This window comes from Microtus pennsylvanicus, chromosome 2 (genome assembly GCF_037038515.1).
Source record: "Microtus pennsylvanicus isolate mMicPen1 chromosome 2, mMicPen1.hap1, whole genome shotgun sequence".
Taxonomy (NCBI): domain Eukaryota; kingdom Metazoa; phylum Chordata; class Mammalia; order Rodentia; family Cricetidae; genus Microtus; species Microtus pennsylvanicus.
In genome coordinates this window covers 83,134,924-83,149,446 of record NC_134580.1, presented here as the reverse complement: position 1 = coordinate 83,149,446, position 14,523 = coordinate 83,134,924, and the positions used below count along the sequence as shown (strand labels likewise).

Below are 14,523 nucleotides of genomic sequence, written 5' to 3'. Positions count from 1 at the left end.
TGCATTAATTAAACATCCACAAATGTAGCTCTTACCTATTGTTAACATGATTGTGTTTATGGCTGCCTCACTCTGTCCTGCCCACTCCTTACTGAATGCCTGAATGTGATCTGTGTTTCATTCCTATAACTTCACTGAAGTAACCATTTTAATTTGTTTAACAAAAAACCCCTCAAGTTTGAGTGCTCAGCATCTTTTCTAATGGTAGACAGCACATAGCTGATTAATCAAGGTTCCTGAATCTAAAGAAAAGATGATGTCTGCTATGCTGTTCCTTCTCTAAATAAAATAATACTACCAAATAATATAAATCTTTTCATAATATTATGATAAAAGGATTCTTACGTTTTTATGTGCCTTTATAAATCATGTGTCTCTAAATGTTAAATGAACAGAGGTTGTTCATCATAATATTAATTTTTAAGAGTAATAGTCCAACAAAATAGGAAACATATTCATATAATGTATTCTTCTGTTTATATACCCTTAAGGTGAGAATTTTTATATTATATGGTATTTCTCTTTTAATCATTTGCATCTTTACTCTTGTCTTCTTTTTTTATACTTTATACCCCAGCCCACTTCTCTTTTTGTATTAAGGATAAAGCCAATATAAAGAAATAAATTGTTAGAAATAAATTCCTTTTTGTGTTCTCTTCCATGTTTTATGTCGCAAGCATGACAGGAAACTCCCCCATCGTGTTCACTGTGGCTTCTGACACTCACTTACACTCTCCTATGTACTTTCTGTTGGCTAACCTCTCCTTCATTGACTTGGGTGTTTCTTCTGTTATTTCCCCCAAGATGATTTATGATCTGTTGAGAAAGCATAAATTCATCACTTTTAGAGGGTGCATCACCCAAATATTCTTCATTCACTTCGTTAATGGTGTGGAGGTTATTTTACTCATAGCCATGGCCTTTGACAGATATGTTGCCATATGTAAACCTCTCCATTATCTGACCATTATGAGCCCAAAGATGTGCATCTTGTTTTCAGTGGCCTCCTGGGTGGCTGGCTTTATCCATTCTCTCATTCAATTGGATTTTGTAGTAAACTTACCATTTTGTGGACCAAATGTTTTGGACAGCTTCTATTGTGACTTTCCTGGGTTCATCAAACTTGCCTGTGTAGATACATTCAGTACATACAGACTGAACTTACTGGTCTCTGTCAACACTGGATTCATGGCTGTAGGTTCCTTCTTCATACTGATCATTTCCTATATTGTCATCATATTTACTGTTCAGAAACATTCTTCAAGTGGCTCCTCTAAGGCCCTGTCTACACTTTCAGCTCATGTGACTGTGGTGGTCTTATTCTTTGGCCCTGTGATGTTCATCTACACACGGCCTTCTTCTTTCACACACTTGGATAAATTTCTGTCCATATTTGATGCAGTTGTCACTCCCATTCTGAACCCTGTGATCTACACATTCAGGAATCAAGAAATGAAAAAGGCAATGATGAGAGTATTTAAACATATAGTGGGGTGTAGAAAATAATTAAACACTTGCACTCTGATCATTCTTAATTGCATATAAATGTTCATTGTTCACCAGTATTAAAGAAAAATATTTCCTTGAAAATTTTGGTATGTTTAGTCACATTTATATATATTCTACTTTGTCTTATACTTAGTAATCATGGCACTATATCATTTACTTAAATAGTGAAAATGTAACAAATCTAAATTCATATGAAATAATATTTTCTTGAAGAAAGCTCTTAGACACAGCAGAGGGGATGTTGTTTTGAAGTCTGCAGGTAAAGGAATATTTTCGCTCTACTTTTCCAAGAATTATTCTCTTTAATTATGTTTCTTTGTATTCTATATGTGCAAGTGCCTCAAATACTTGTAAGCAGAATTCAAGAAATACCAAATATTATTTGTTAGGACTCATTTAGCTTCATTCATATTTACAAGGGTGGTCTAACATGCTTAAAGTCAATAAATGTGTTTTATCACATGAATAGTCTCAAAGTCAGAGACTGCATGATCACATCTGAAAATGTAGAAAAACAACCTTTAATCCAGTTTGTGATTTCATGATTACAGTCATGAATGAGCTATCATTAGAAGGGAGCTATCTCAAGACAATAAAAGCTATACTCTATAAATCAACAACTAACAACATGGCAAATGAAGAAAAAGTTTTGTGACACTTTATTTAAAATCAGAAGATAGATATCCTGCTGTTATTCAATAATAGGATTTGATTCTTAACTAGAGCAGTAAGACAACAGAAAGTATTAAAATGGTATTGAAACTCTGAAACTGTCAGTGGAGAAAGTACATATGTTTATTAGGTACTTTTGTTGCTGTGACAAATACCATGAACAAAAGCATCTAATGGAAGGGTTTATATTGACTTATGTTTTCAAAGGGGAAGCCCACAATGAAAAGGAAAGCATTGCAGCAGGTGTTGTAGGAGGAAGCATGCTAATCTAGCTACCAATCACACACTGATAATAGAGAATGAACTAGAAGTGAAGTTATAATCTTTCATGACCCCTTGGAAATGCAGCTCCCCAGCAAAATTTGTGTTCTATGAGTTCCATAACCCTCCAAAACAACATTGCCAATACACCAAGTGCTCAAATACATGAGCCTATGAGAGGCACTTCTATTCAAACCCCTATAGTAGTCCACAATAAGAGACAGACTTCCTAAATCGTACCCTGGTTGCTCGAGAAATAAAGCCAACAGTCGGCAAATGAACTTTTTGGAATTTAAAAGCTTCTGTTCAGCAGATAAAATTTTTAATTGAGTGAAGAGGTAGTCTACTACATGGGAGAAAATCTTCCCAACATATATGTCTGACAGAATATTTCTATCTAGACTACATGCAGAACTAAAATCTGTATGAATAAACAAGTTAATAAAAATGGGCTACGGAGCTAAACAAAGTTCTCAGAAGAAAAGTTTCAAAAGTTTATGAATATTTTGGATGATATAAGCCTGACTGTCCTTCTTCTATCACCAGGCTTGGCTCCTAGTGGTGATACTGGGATACTAACCCAGCCACAAAACCTTAGACCCACAACCTGTCCTGCCTGGCACAATGGTGGATCAGAGCTAGTGGTAGTGGCCATCCAATTCTGAGGCCTAAGTCACAAGAGAAAGCACTTCATGACACTGCCTGGATGGCCATGAATTGGAACCTGGATGGCTCCAAAATCTGGAAAGAATCAAACTTAACTGGGAAAAAGTCAGTAAAATGATTTTTAATAATATTCTGCTATAAGCAAAGGTTGGTGTCTAACCCATTTGTCACCAGGGAGGCTTTCTCCAGCAGATGATGGGAGCAAATGCAGAGACCAAGAGCCTGGTACAGATTGCTAAACTTGCAGAAGAAGAGGATGAAGGACTGTAGGAGTCAGAGGACACCAGGAGCACAAGACCCATAGAATCAACACAGCAGGGCTCACACAGGCTCACAGAGAATAAGTCAACAACCATGGATCCCGGAAATGTTTGCACCAGCCCTGTGCATACAAGCTGTGGTTGTTTAACTTGAGGTTTTTATGGGACACATAAAAGTCGGGTTGGGGGTATCTCTTTCTCTTTTGCCTCTTTGGGGGATCCTTTTAACCCCTCCTTTTTTGTCTCCAGCCATGCTATGAGGGTTTATGCCTAGTTTTATTGTTTCTTGTTATTCCGCATTATGATATCTTGTTATGATATCCCTGGGAAGCAAGCTCATTGTTGAATAGAAACAGAGTAGTGGATCTGGGGGAAGGCAGGGGAGGTAGGAGCATTTGGAGATTGTTGTGTGATATTTTGATTGTGTTCTCACAAATGAACCTTCCTTCAATTCAGAGGGTGGTGCTCACCAATAGCAGATCTAAATTAACCCTAGGGGTTTGGAGGACTACTGACAGATAGGAGACAGGAAGTAGTAAGGTCCAGCAGGGAGAGGATCTCCTTTTGAATGGAGGAATGGTAGAGATATAAAGCGACTGGTGGCTGCTCCCTGCTTCTCTGGTCTTTCAGGTTCTAACGCCAATACCTACTCCTGGGATTGAAAGAGACAAATTAGATTAATGTTTTGGAGTAGGGCAGGCTGCAAATGGGATTTATTGCATGAGAAAAGAATAAATAAATGGAAGAAACATTTATTTATTTATTTATTTATTTATTACTTTATAAATAATAGGAATGAACATTTCCACTTCCTCCTCTCCTCCACTTCCCTCCCACTTCCCTACTTACCCTTCTCCCCTTGCCCTCCAGTCCTAAGAGAGAGCAGGGTACCTTGTCCTGTGGGAAGTCCAAGTCCCTCCCTCCTCTATCCAGGTTTAGATAGGTATGCATCCAAATAGACTAGGATCCCAAACAGCCAGTACATGCAGTAGAGACAAATCCCAGTGCCATTATCATTGGTTTCTCAGTCATCCCCAATTGTCAGCTACATTTAGAGGGTCCAGTTTGATCCCATGCTCATTCAGTTCATGTCCAGCTGGCTTTGGTGAGCTCCCCTTAGCTCAGGCACACGGTCTCAGTGGGTGGTCCTGACTTGCTTGCTCATCTTCTCCCTCCGGTCTTCAACTGGACCTTGGGTGCTCAGTCCAGTGCTCCCATGTGGGCCTCTGTCTCTATCTCCATCTGTCACCAGATGAAGTTTCTTGGGTGATATTCAAGATATTTATATGGAACTGGCCATATGCACAAGGCCAGATCAGGCACCCTCTCCTCCACTACTCAGGGTCCTAGCTGGGGACATCCCTATGGGATTTGGGACCGCCTCTATAGTCAAACTTCTGGCCAACCCCACAATGCCTCCCTTAATTAAGATATCTTCTTCCCTGCTCCCATATCTGTCCTTCCTCCATCTCAACCATCCCATTCTCCCAAGCTCTGCCTAAATCCCTCCTTCTCCCTTCTCTCATCTATCTCTCCTTCTTCCATCCCCCAGCCCCATACTCCCAACTTTTGTGTGGCTATTTTGTCTGCTTCCAATTTCCAAGAGGATCTCTATATTTTTTTGGGGTGGGGAAAGTTCATCTTATTTTTTATGTTCTCTAGGATCGTGAATGATAGGCTCAATGTCCTTTGTTTATGGCTAGAATCCACTAATGAGCGAGTAAATACCATAATCATATTTTTGGGTCTGGGTTATCTCACTCAGAAGAGTGTTTTCTACTTCAATCCATTTGCATGCAAAATTCAAGATGTCGTTGTTTTTTACTGCTGAGTAGTACTCTAATGAGTAGATTTGCCATACTTTATCCATTCTTCCATTGAAGGGCATCTAAGTTGCTTCCAGGTTCTGGCTATTACAAATAATGCTGTTATGAACATTATTGAACAAAGGCTTTTGTATTATGATTGGGTATCTCTTGTGTATATTCACAATAATGGTATTGCTGGATCCTGAGGTACGTTGATTCCAAATTTTCTGAGAAACCACCATGCTGATATAAAAAGTAATTGCAATTTCACCCTGCCACAAACCCTTTAAATTATAATAGCAACATATCTGCATGATATACCCATTGGCGCAATAGTGACACGAATGCCGTGGAACTAAGAAACATAGTGTGATTGGATTCAAGACCTATTCAATGATATGAACCCCATATTTGAGACTGCTGATTATGTCAAGACCCATAGACTACAGAGGCCAGAGACGCTATAGAAAATATACTACAATTATTCTACTAACAAAACGACTTTAAATAATGTATTACTATACCCATATATTAGTGAATCACTCAACTCTCATCAAGAAAATTCTTGCAGTAGTGGGTAGTTAACACAGAGACTCACAGCTGGACAGGTGAGAGACTTCAGACCACCTATCATTAAATGAGATGACTGTAGTACTGCTCTCCCCTCATGCTAGAGATCTATATGGAAGAGGAGATAGAAAGACTCTAAGAGCCAAAGGTGTTGAATGACTTTAAGGAAACAGCATGGATGCTGGGCATATGAACTGTCAGAGACTGTAATTGCAAGCCCAATATCCACCAGGCTATTCAAACCAGAAAATAGCCTCTCAAGAAGAAGGTAAAATGGGCGTAAGTTTCTATCCTGAAGAAACTATTTGCAATTAATGTTGGGACAGGGAAAATCAGTTTCACTGATTGACACTGGGTATATGACCCCAGGGAAGACTAAATGCTCAAGAAATACTTGTTCAACATAAAACAGAAAAAAAATTTGTTGTTTGTTTTGGTGTTTATGAAAACTTTTATTTTTTTTGATTTTGTTAGTTTTTTTTAAAGATAGGGTAAGAATATAAATTTAGAAGAGTAGGGCTGGAGTGTGTGGAGAAGTTGAATTTATGGGAAAGAATGTGATTAAAATATATCGTATTAAAAGTTTAAAACATAAAGTAAGAGAAGAAAACAAAATAAAGTTATCATATTACCAGCTATACCAGTCATGGCTACATACATAAAGAACCCTGTCTTACTTGCTTTGCCATTTATATGAGATAAAACACCATGACCAAAGCAACTTCTAGAAGAAATAGTTTATTTAGATTTATAGTTACAGAGAGCTATAGAATAGGATCCCAGAAAGCCAGTACATGCAGTAGAGACAAATCCCAGTGCCATTATCATTGGTTTCTCAGTCATCCCCAATTGTCAGCTACATTTAGAGGGTCCAGTTTGATCCAATGCTCATTCAGTCCAAGTCCAGTTGGCTTTGGTGAGCTCCCAGTAAATCAGCCCCACTGTCTCAGTGGGTGGGTGCACCCCTCATGGTCCTGACTTCCTTGCTCATCTTCTCCCTCCTTCTGCTCCTCATTGGGACCTTGGGAGCTCAGTCCAGTGCTCCAGTGTGGGTCTCTGTCTCTATCTCCATCCATCACCAGATGAAGGTTCTATAGTGATATGCAAGATATTCGTCGGTATTGCTATAGGATAGGGTCGTTTCAGGTTCCCTATCCTCATCTGACCAAGGAACTAACTGGAGACATGCCTTGGGCTCCTGGGAGCCACTCTAGGTTCAAGTCTCTTGTCAGCCCTAAGGTGGCTCCCTTAACTAAGAATTGTGCTTCCGTGCTCCCCTATCCAGCCTTCCTTTATCCCAGTCATCCTGTTTCTCCAAGTTCCCCCCATCCTCCCCTTCTTACTTTTCTCTCCCCATCTCCCCTTACCCCCACCCCACCCCACCCCCAAGATCCCACTTTCCTCCCCGACAATTTTGTCTACTTCTCATAGGCAAGAGGATAACTATATGTTTTTCCTTGGGTTCACCTTCTTATTTAGCTTCTTTAGGTTCACCAATTGTAGGCTCCGTATCCCTTATTTATGGCTAGAAACCAATAATGAGTGAGTACATCCCATGTTCATCTTTTTGGGTCTGGGTTACCTCACTCAGGATAGTGTTTTCTATTTCCATCCATTTGCATGCAAAATTCGAGAAGTCATTGTTTTTTACCGCAGCGTAGTACTCTACTGTGTATATATTCCACACTTTCTTCATCCATTCTTCCATTGAAGGACATCTAGGTTTTTTCCAGGTTCTGGCTATTACAAATAATACTGCAATGAACATAGTTGAACAAATGCTTTTGTCATATGATCGGGCATCTCTTGGGTATATACCCAAGAGATTATGAAAACTTTTATTTGTTTTTGATTTTGTTAGTTTTTTTTTTAAAGAGAGTACGAGAATATAAATTTAGAAGAGTAGGGCTGGGGTGTGTGGAGAAGTTGAATTTATGGGAAAGAATGTGATTAAAATATATCGTATTAAAAGTTTAAAACATAAATTAAGAGAAGAAAACATTAAAATAAAGTTATCATATTACCAGCTATACCAGTCATGGCTACATACATAAAGGACCCTGTCTTACTTGCTTTGCCATTTAAATGAGATAAAACACCATGACCAAAGCAACTTCTAGAAGAAATAGTTTATTTAGATTTATAGTTACAAAGAGCTAAGCATCCATGATGACGGAGGAGAAGCATGATGACAGGAACTAATAACTTACATCCTTGTTGTAAACACAAAACGGACCGCACTGGGAGTGCTGCGAGGCTTTGAACCCTCAGAGCCCATCACAGTCACCTACTTCTACCAGGTACTGTGTAGCTCCTAAACCTACCCAAACAGTGCCACCAACTGGGGACCAAATATTCGAACATTTGAGCATATGGGAAATACTTTATTCGAATGACCACAGACAATATTTTGCTACAAAGATATTTGTATATTCATGTTTTTGCTATTCTATTTACAGTAGCTAGAGAAAGGAATATGTCACAGATCACCTAATGAATAAATAATACACACAAAGAAATTTTATTCAGCCCAAAACAGTTATGCTGTTTAAATTTTTTTATAATTAGTATTAGTTTTGTAAAGAAAGCTTGTGTGGAGATAGAGTCAACTGTTACTAGTCCATTCTCTTCTTCCACATGTTAGTTCCAGAGATTGAACTCAGATCCTCAAGCATGATAGTAAGTGCCGTTTTCAATGAGCCAACTCATTTGGCCAGGATATTTCTAATACTTTGATTATTTCTGTTTAATATTGAGAAGATACTTACCTCGAAGAAAGAAGTAATTGCAATGAGTAATTATCAATTATTGTATCCAAATATCTTAATGAGACCAAAACTCCACTTTCTCCATAGTATCTGAGTTTCAGAGTTCTTTGGACACACTGACCAAAACAAATAATTCTCTTGAGAAAAATTCTGTAACCATGAGCTCCTTCAAGCTGTCATGCTTTTCCACTATTCCTTGCTCAGATACTCTCAAGGTGTATATAATTAGCTTCATATATTCCTAATGGAGGATTCTATGTGGCACTTTATCTGAGAGGACACAGGGAAACCTGGCTCTACAAGATGTTGTTATCATTCAGGTAAAATGGAGAGATGGAAATAAACTCAACAGTGTATAAGTTGATTGTGAAGTTTGTGGTTAGTATTGCTGTGGACCTGAGTTGTATCCTAAAGTACTTGAGGAAATCTAGGGCAAAGTAGAGCACAGACAAGAAAAAAACTTGAACAACACAAAAGAATGATTGTAACAGTATTCACTGTGTGAAAAGAATGATTGTGACAGTATTCACTGTGTGAAAAGGCTTTGAATTCGATTGGAAAGTGATCAAGGAGGGGTATGTGGAGTGATTCAAAGGGAAGAAAGTGAAGGGAGAAATTATGTAATGAGATTACATCATAATCACAAAAATAAGGGGAAAATGTCTATAAAAATATTAGAAAAAGCAAAACTACTGACTGCCTTTGAGCTAGAACCACATTATACATAGGGGAATATAAGTAGTACTAGAAAATGACAAAAACGTTGTAATGTTTTGTGTGAAACTTCTGCATTAATCAGTTATTCTATGCTCAGATTATGATATAATGTCCTACTAAATTACAAATAAATAATAACTTGTTAACACGTATAAATAAAATGGCAGTTGTTGCCATTTCTTTAATTTTATCAAGTAAAGGATATAAATTTACCATTTTGTGTAACATAGTAGCAATTTTATTAGTGAGTTTGCAAGATGACAGTGCCTCATGTATTCCTGAGTAGGAAATAGTGCTTAACATGGAGAATACAAGACCCAGTGCTGAAAGCATACTATCCCATTTAATTTTATTTTTTCATCATGATGGGGCAATTTCAGAACACAGTGATTTCTGAGGTGCCAGGAGTTATATTTCTTTCTTTCTTCATTCTAAAGAATGCAAATTGTACTGATAATTTTGTTTCTAAACTATAAGTATAGAGGAGAAGGTTTAAAAATTTTGTCAAGCAGATATAGTAGAATGTGAGAAAGAGAATCATTAATACAAAGCCATTGCAAAAGCTATTTAGACAAGTGTAATCATTGTAGTTTTGGGCTTTCTGTTTATTATCATTTATTTATTCTCCACCCCCTATTCAGTTTTAATAATATAACTTTTCTTCGGTTTTCTCTGTTGCTTCAGAACTCTGCCTAGACTATCTCAATAAACTATACAGCTACATATAAAGTTTTTAATCGATAAATAACATCTTTTTGCATTCTACAGTAAAATATAATGACATTTTGAAACTTTCAGGCAAATGGATGGATCTAGAAAAACCATAGTGAATTAGGCAACTCAGACCCAGAAAGACAAGTATAATACCCACTCACTCATCGTGACTTTTAAACATAAAGAAAAAAAAATCAGCTTACAGTTCACAACATCATAGAAGCTAGACAACAAAAGAATTCTACGAGAGCTCTGCATGGCTCTAAATAGATAGGAAAAAAAGACAAGATCTCATGACAAAATTGGGAACATGAGAGTCACAAAAGAGGATAGAAAGGGAGGTGGGAGGAAAGAAGGGGAGTGGAGAAAATGTATAGCTCAGTAAAATGAATTCTAATAATATTCTGCTATAAGCAAAGGTTGGTGTCTAGCCCAATTGCCACCAGAGAGGCTTTCTCTAGCAGATGATGGGAGCAAATGCAGAGACCAACAGCCTGGTGGAGATTGCGAAACTTGCAGAAGAAGGGGATGAAGGATTGTAGGAGTCAGAGGAAATCAGAAGAACAAGACCCATAGAATCAACAAAGCAGGGCTCACACAGGCTCACAGAGAATAAGTCAACAACCATGGATCCTGGAAGGGTTTGCACCATCCCTGTGCATACAAGCTGTGGTTGTTTAACTGGAGGTGTTTATGGGACATATAAATGTGGGATAGGGGGTATTTCTGACTCTTTTCCCTTTCGGAGGATCCTTTATTTCGTACTTTTTTTTTTGTCTCCAGCCATGCTATGAGGGTTTGTGCCTAGTCTTATTGTTTCTTGTTATTCCGCATTATTATATCTTGTTAGGATATCCCTGGGAAGCAAGCTCATTGTTGAATAGAAACAGAGTAGTGGATCTGGGGGAAGGCAGGGGAGGAAGGAGCATTGGGAGATTGTTGTGTGATATTTTGATTGTGTTCCCACAAATGAACCTTCCTTCAATTCAGAGGGTGGTGCTCACCAATAGCAGATCTAAATTAACCCTAGGGGTTTGGAGGACTACTGACAGAGAAGAGACAGGAAGTAGTAAGGTCCAGCAGGGAGAGGATCTCCTTTTGAATGGAGGAACGGTAGAGATATAAAGCGACTGGTGGCTGCTCCCTGCTTCTCTGGCTTTCAGTTCTAACCCCAATATTATATCTATACCCATATATTAGTGAATCATTCAACTCTCATCAAGAAAATTATTGCAATTGTGGGTAGTTTACACAGAGACTCACAACTGGACTAGTGTTTTATTCTTAATTGAACTGATAACATATTAGTCTTCAAATGAAAGTGTAAAGATCTTGGGGATGAATTGTTGTCTTTAGTATTGACTAATCTTCCACCTTAATAGGAACAGCTGTGAACTCACTCTAGTTTGAAAGTAGAGGGATATTGAATTTATAAATAGCTCAACATGACCGCATGACTGGCAGCAGCTTCATTGCATGACTACAAATTCATATTATATGAGCATAATAGGAAACCTTTCTTCCTCTAGTTTTATGAAGGCACAATTAACAAATAAATTCTGTATATATTTATAGTGTACAGTGAGAAGTTTTATGTATGTAAATATATAAAATACAGAAATTCAAATCGTAAAATACATGTGCATGTTTTGAGCTAACTAGCATAGTTGCCACCCATACTGATTAGAAAATGAATGGCGAAGTTCTGCACTTACCAATTTTCATGTAGGCCCTACTGTTAGTAACAGTCACCTCACTCTGCCATGCATTTCCAGAAAGTACACAACCTGTCTAATTATGTATTTTTTCTTTTAACAAATATTCTCAATTTCACTTTTCTATCCCATCCCATTTACTCGTGATACTTTATTATACTTTCTGCTTCTATCACTGTAGAATCTCTAGAATCCATGTCAACTGAGATATTTCAGCATTTGACTTTCTATGTTTCCTTAATTTAGTAAGCAAATGACTTCTAGTCTTATTCATGGTAAAAGAAAAATAGGGTTCCTTTTCTTGGAAGGGGATGAAAGAATAGTCCATGTGTGTCCGAGTGTCTGTGTGTGCGTGCGTGTGTGTTTTCCACTCATCTATTATTTAACACATCTTATTTTTACATATTAATCTTTATTTGTGAATATTAATTCTTCTGGATACATATTCTTTAAATTAGAATTGCAAATAATACAGTATTTTTAGATTTAAATTTAAAAAATTAATTTTATTATTATTATTTTGTATGTGTGATTTTATATATATAAGTAGGGTGAATATATACTTAATGTGTGTGTGTGTGTGTGTGTGTATGTGTGTGTGCATATACGTGCACAACAGTAACACAGACCTGTGTCCATTGGAGATGAGAAGACAATGTTCTGAGTTCTGCTCTCTCAATTTACACTTTATTCCTTTTGAATGTGTCTCATGCTGAGATTGGTTCTAGTATGGCAGTCCCCAAGATCAAGTGATCATTTATTTTCACTTTTCACCAAGCGTAGAGACATATACAATTAGCTTCTTGCATGAATGCTGGGATCTGAGCACAGGTCTTCACGATTGCACAATGAATGCCCTTACAAATCAAGCTATATCTCTAGCATGACATTTCCAGTTTTTAGTCTTTTCCATTGCTCTTCAATCTTTATTTCTCTGCCTACATCCTCTACAGCCTCTTTAACATTTGTGGTGTAGAGCCTCACTCATCTGTAGTTTATTTCATTGTGCTACAAACTGAGTCTTTATCTCTTAATTTTTTGAAGTACCTCCATTATTTTTGTCTTCCTGAATAAGTATATTAATATATATTCACATCCAGTCTTTTTGAAATCCACCAAAGGTTATTATCTTAAAAAATTTAAACTTTTTGAAATAAAAATACAACTACCTCATTTCCTTTTCCTTTTCTCCCCCAACACTTCCCATGGACCTTCTACTGTTATCTTTGGAAACTGTGAGGTGATTATTTTACTATGGTTTGAAGTTATGGTCCCATGATGACTAGTGATTCTCAGCGCCTGGATGTATGTATGTGTATATGCACACACACACATATGCAGGTCTTTACCTAAACCCAATTATAAATGATCATTTCTCTTGTTACTTCTTACAGGTAGAACTGTCAAAAATGTCAATGGAAGGAGTGAATCAGTCCGTGGTGTCAGAGTTTGTGTTCCTGGGACTCACCAACTCTTGGGACATCCAATTATTCCTTTTCGTGTTCTCCTCTACATTTTATGTAGCAAGCATGACAGGAAACTCCCTCATCGTGTTCGCTGTGGCTTCTGACCCTCACCTACACTCTCTCATGTACTTTCTGTTGGCTAACCTCTCCTTCATCGACTTGGGTGTTTCTTCTGTTTCTTCTCCCAAGATGATTTATGACTTATTCAGAAAACACAAAGTCATCTCCTTTAGAGGCTGTGCCATTCAAATCTTCTTCATTCATGTCATTAGTGGTGTGGAAATGGTACTGCTTATACCCATGGCTTTTGACAGATATGTGGCCATATGTAAGCCTCTCCATTACTTGACTATTATGAGCCCGAGGATGTGCATCTTGTTTTTAGTGGCTGCCTGGGTGGTTGGCCTTATTCACTCACTGGTTCAACTGGCTTTTGTAGTAGATTTACCTTTCTGTGGACCTAATGTGTTGGACAGCTTCTACTGTGACCTTCCTCGATTTATCAAACTTGCCTGCACAGACACCCATAACCTAGAATTCATGGTCACAGCCAACAGTGGATTCATCTCTGTGGGCTCCTTCATCATACTGATCATTTCCTATATTGTCATCATAATCACTGTACAAAAACACTCATCAAGTTCTTCCTCTAAGGCTCTGTCCACTCTCTCAGCTCATATCTCTGTGGTTGTCTTATTCTTTGGTCCTTTGATATTCTTTTATGTCTGGCCTTCTCCTTCTATACACCTGGATAAATTTCTGGCAATTTTTGATGCATTTGTTACTCCTTTTCTGAATCCTGTGATATACACACTCAGAAATCAGGAAATGAAGGTATCAATGAAGAGAGTATGCAAACAGCTAGTTAGTTATAGGAAAAATTCTTAAATCTATGTGCTGTGGACTGTCTTCAATGAATACAGAAGTTTACTTTCCATCAACATGAGAAAAATCTTTTCATGTATGCATATATATATATATATATTTCACACACATATAAATTATGTATATATCTTTGTCCTTCCCTTATATCTCTATATATTCTCATGCTTAGTCTGCATTAACAATCTCTCCTGAAAACAGAGAATCACATGTATTTATAAAGCAATGATTATAATAATCTTGAACTTACATTCCTAAGGAATAATGTTTATTTTGAAGTAGCTGATACTTAAGCCTTTAGAACAAGGGAACTTTCTCTCTCTCTCCTTTTACACTTGTTCTATATGTTGAGATTTTATGCATGATATTGAATTAAAAATCTTGATTCTTCTGTATCCCCCCATTCATTTCTGTCCCCTTCTTACTTTTCTAATTTATGACTTTTTAATTTTAAATATATATATAAATATATATGTTAAGAAAATAATATATAAAGAAAATACTAAATTCATACA

The 14,523-nt window shown here is 37.3% G+C and overlaps 2 protein-coding genes across 2 annotated transcripts; both read left to right on the top strand.

The window, feature by feature from the left end:
• The first annotated feature begins 678 nt into the window (after positions 1-678).
• LOC142844281 (olfactory receptor 4F3/4F16/4F29-like) lies at positions 679-3,378 on the top strand. The gene is made up of 2 exons (XM_075962616.1): positions 679-1,473; positions 3,283-3,378. Exons 1-2 carry the CDS (start codon positions 679-681, stop codon positions 3,376-3,378), a joined length of 891 nt encoding a protein of 296 aa, XP_075818731.1.
• A 9,691-nt stretch (positions 3,379-13,069) lies between these two features.
• Positions 13,070-14,014, top strand: LOC142844952 (olfactory receptor 4F3/4F16/4F29-like). Its single transcript, XM_075963728.1, has one exon. The coding sequence runs from the start codon at positions 13,070-13,072 to the stop codon at positions 14,012-14,014; it is 945 nt and encodes a 314-aa protein (XP_075819843.1).
• The last annotated feature ends 509 nt before the right edge of the window (positions 14,015-14,523 follow it).

Excerpts from the sequence above, each read along its gene's own strand:
- LOC142844281 (XM_075962616.1), top strand. The coding sequence starts at position 679 with ATGACAGGAAACTCCCCCATCGTGTTCACTGTGGCTTCTGACACTCAC. Across the intron at positions 1,474-3,282 it reads TGAAAAAGGCAATGATGAGA|GGAGGCTTTCTCCAGCAGAT; the intron begins GTATTTAAACAT and ends ATTTGTCACCAG.
- LOC142844952 (XM_075963728.1), top strand. The coding sequence starts at position 13,070 with ATGTCAATGGAAGGAGTGAATCAGTCCGTGGTGTCAGAGTTTGTGTTC.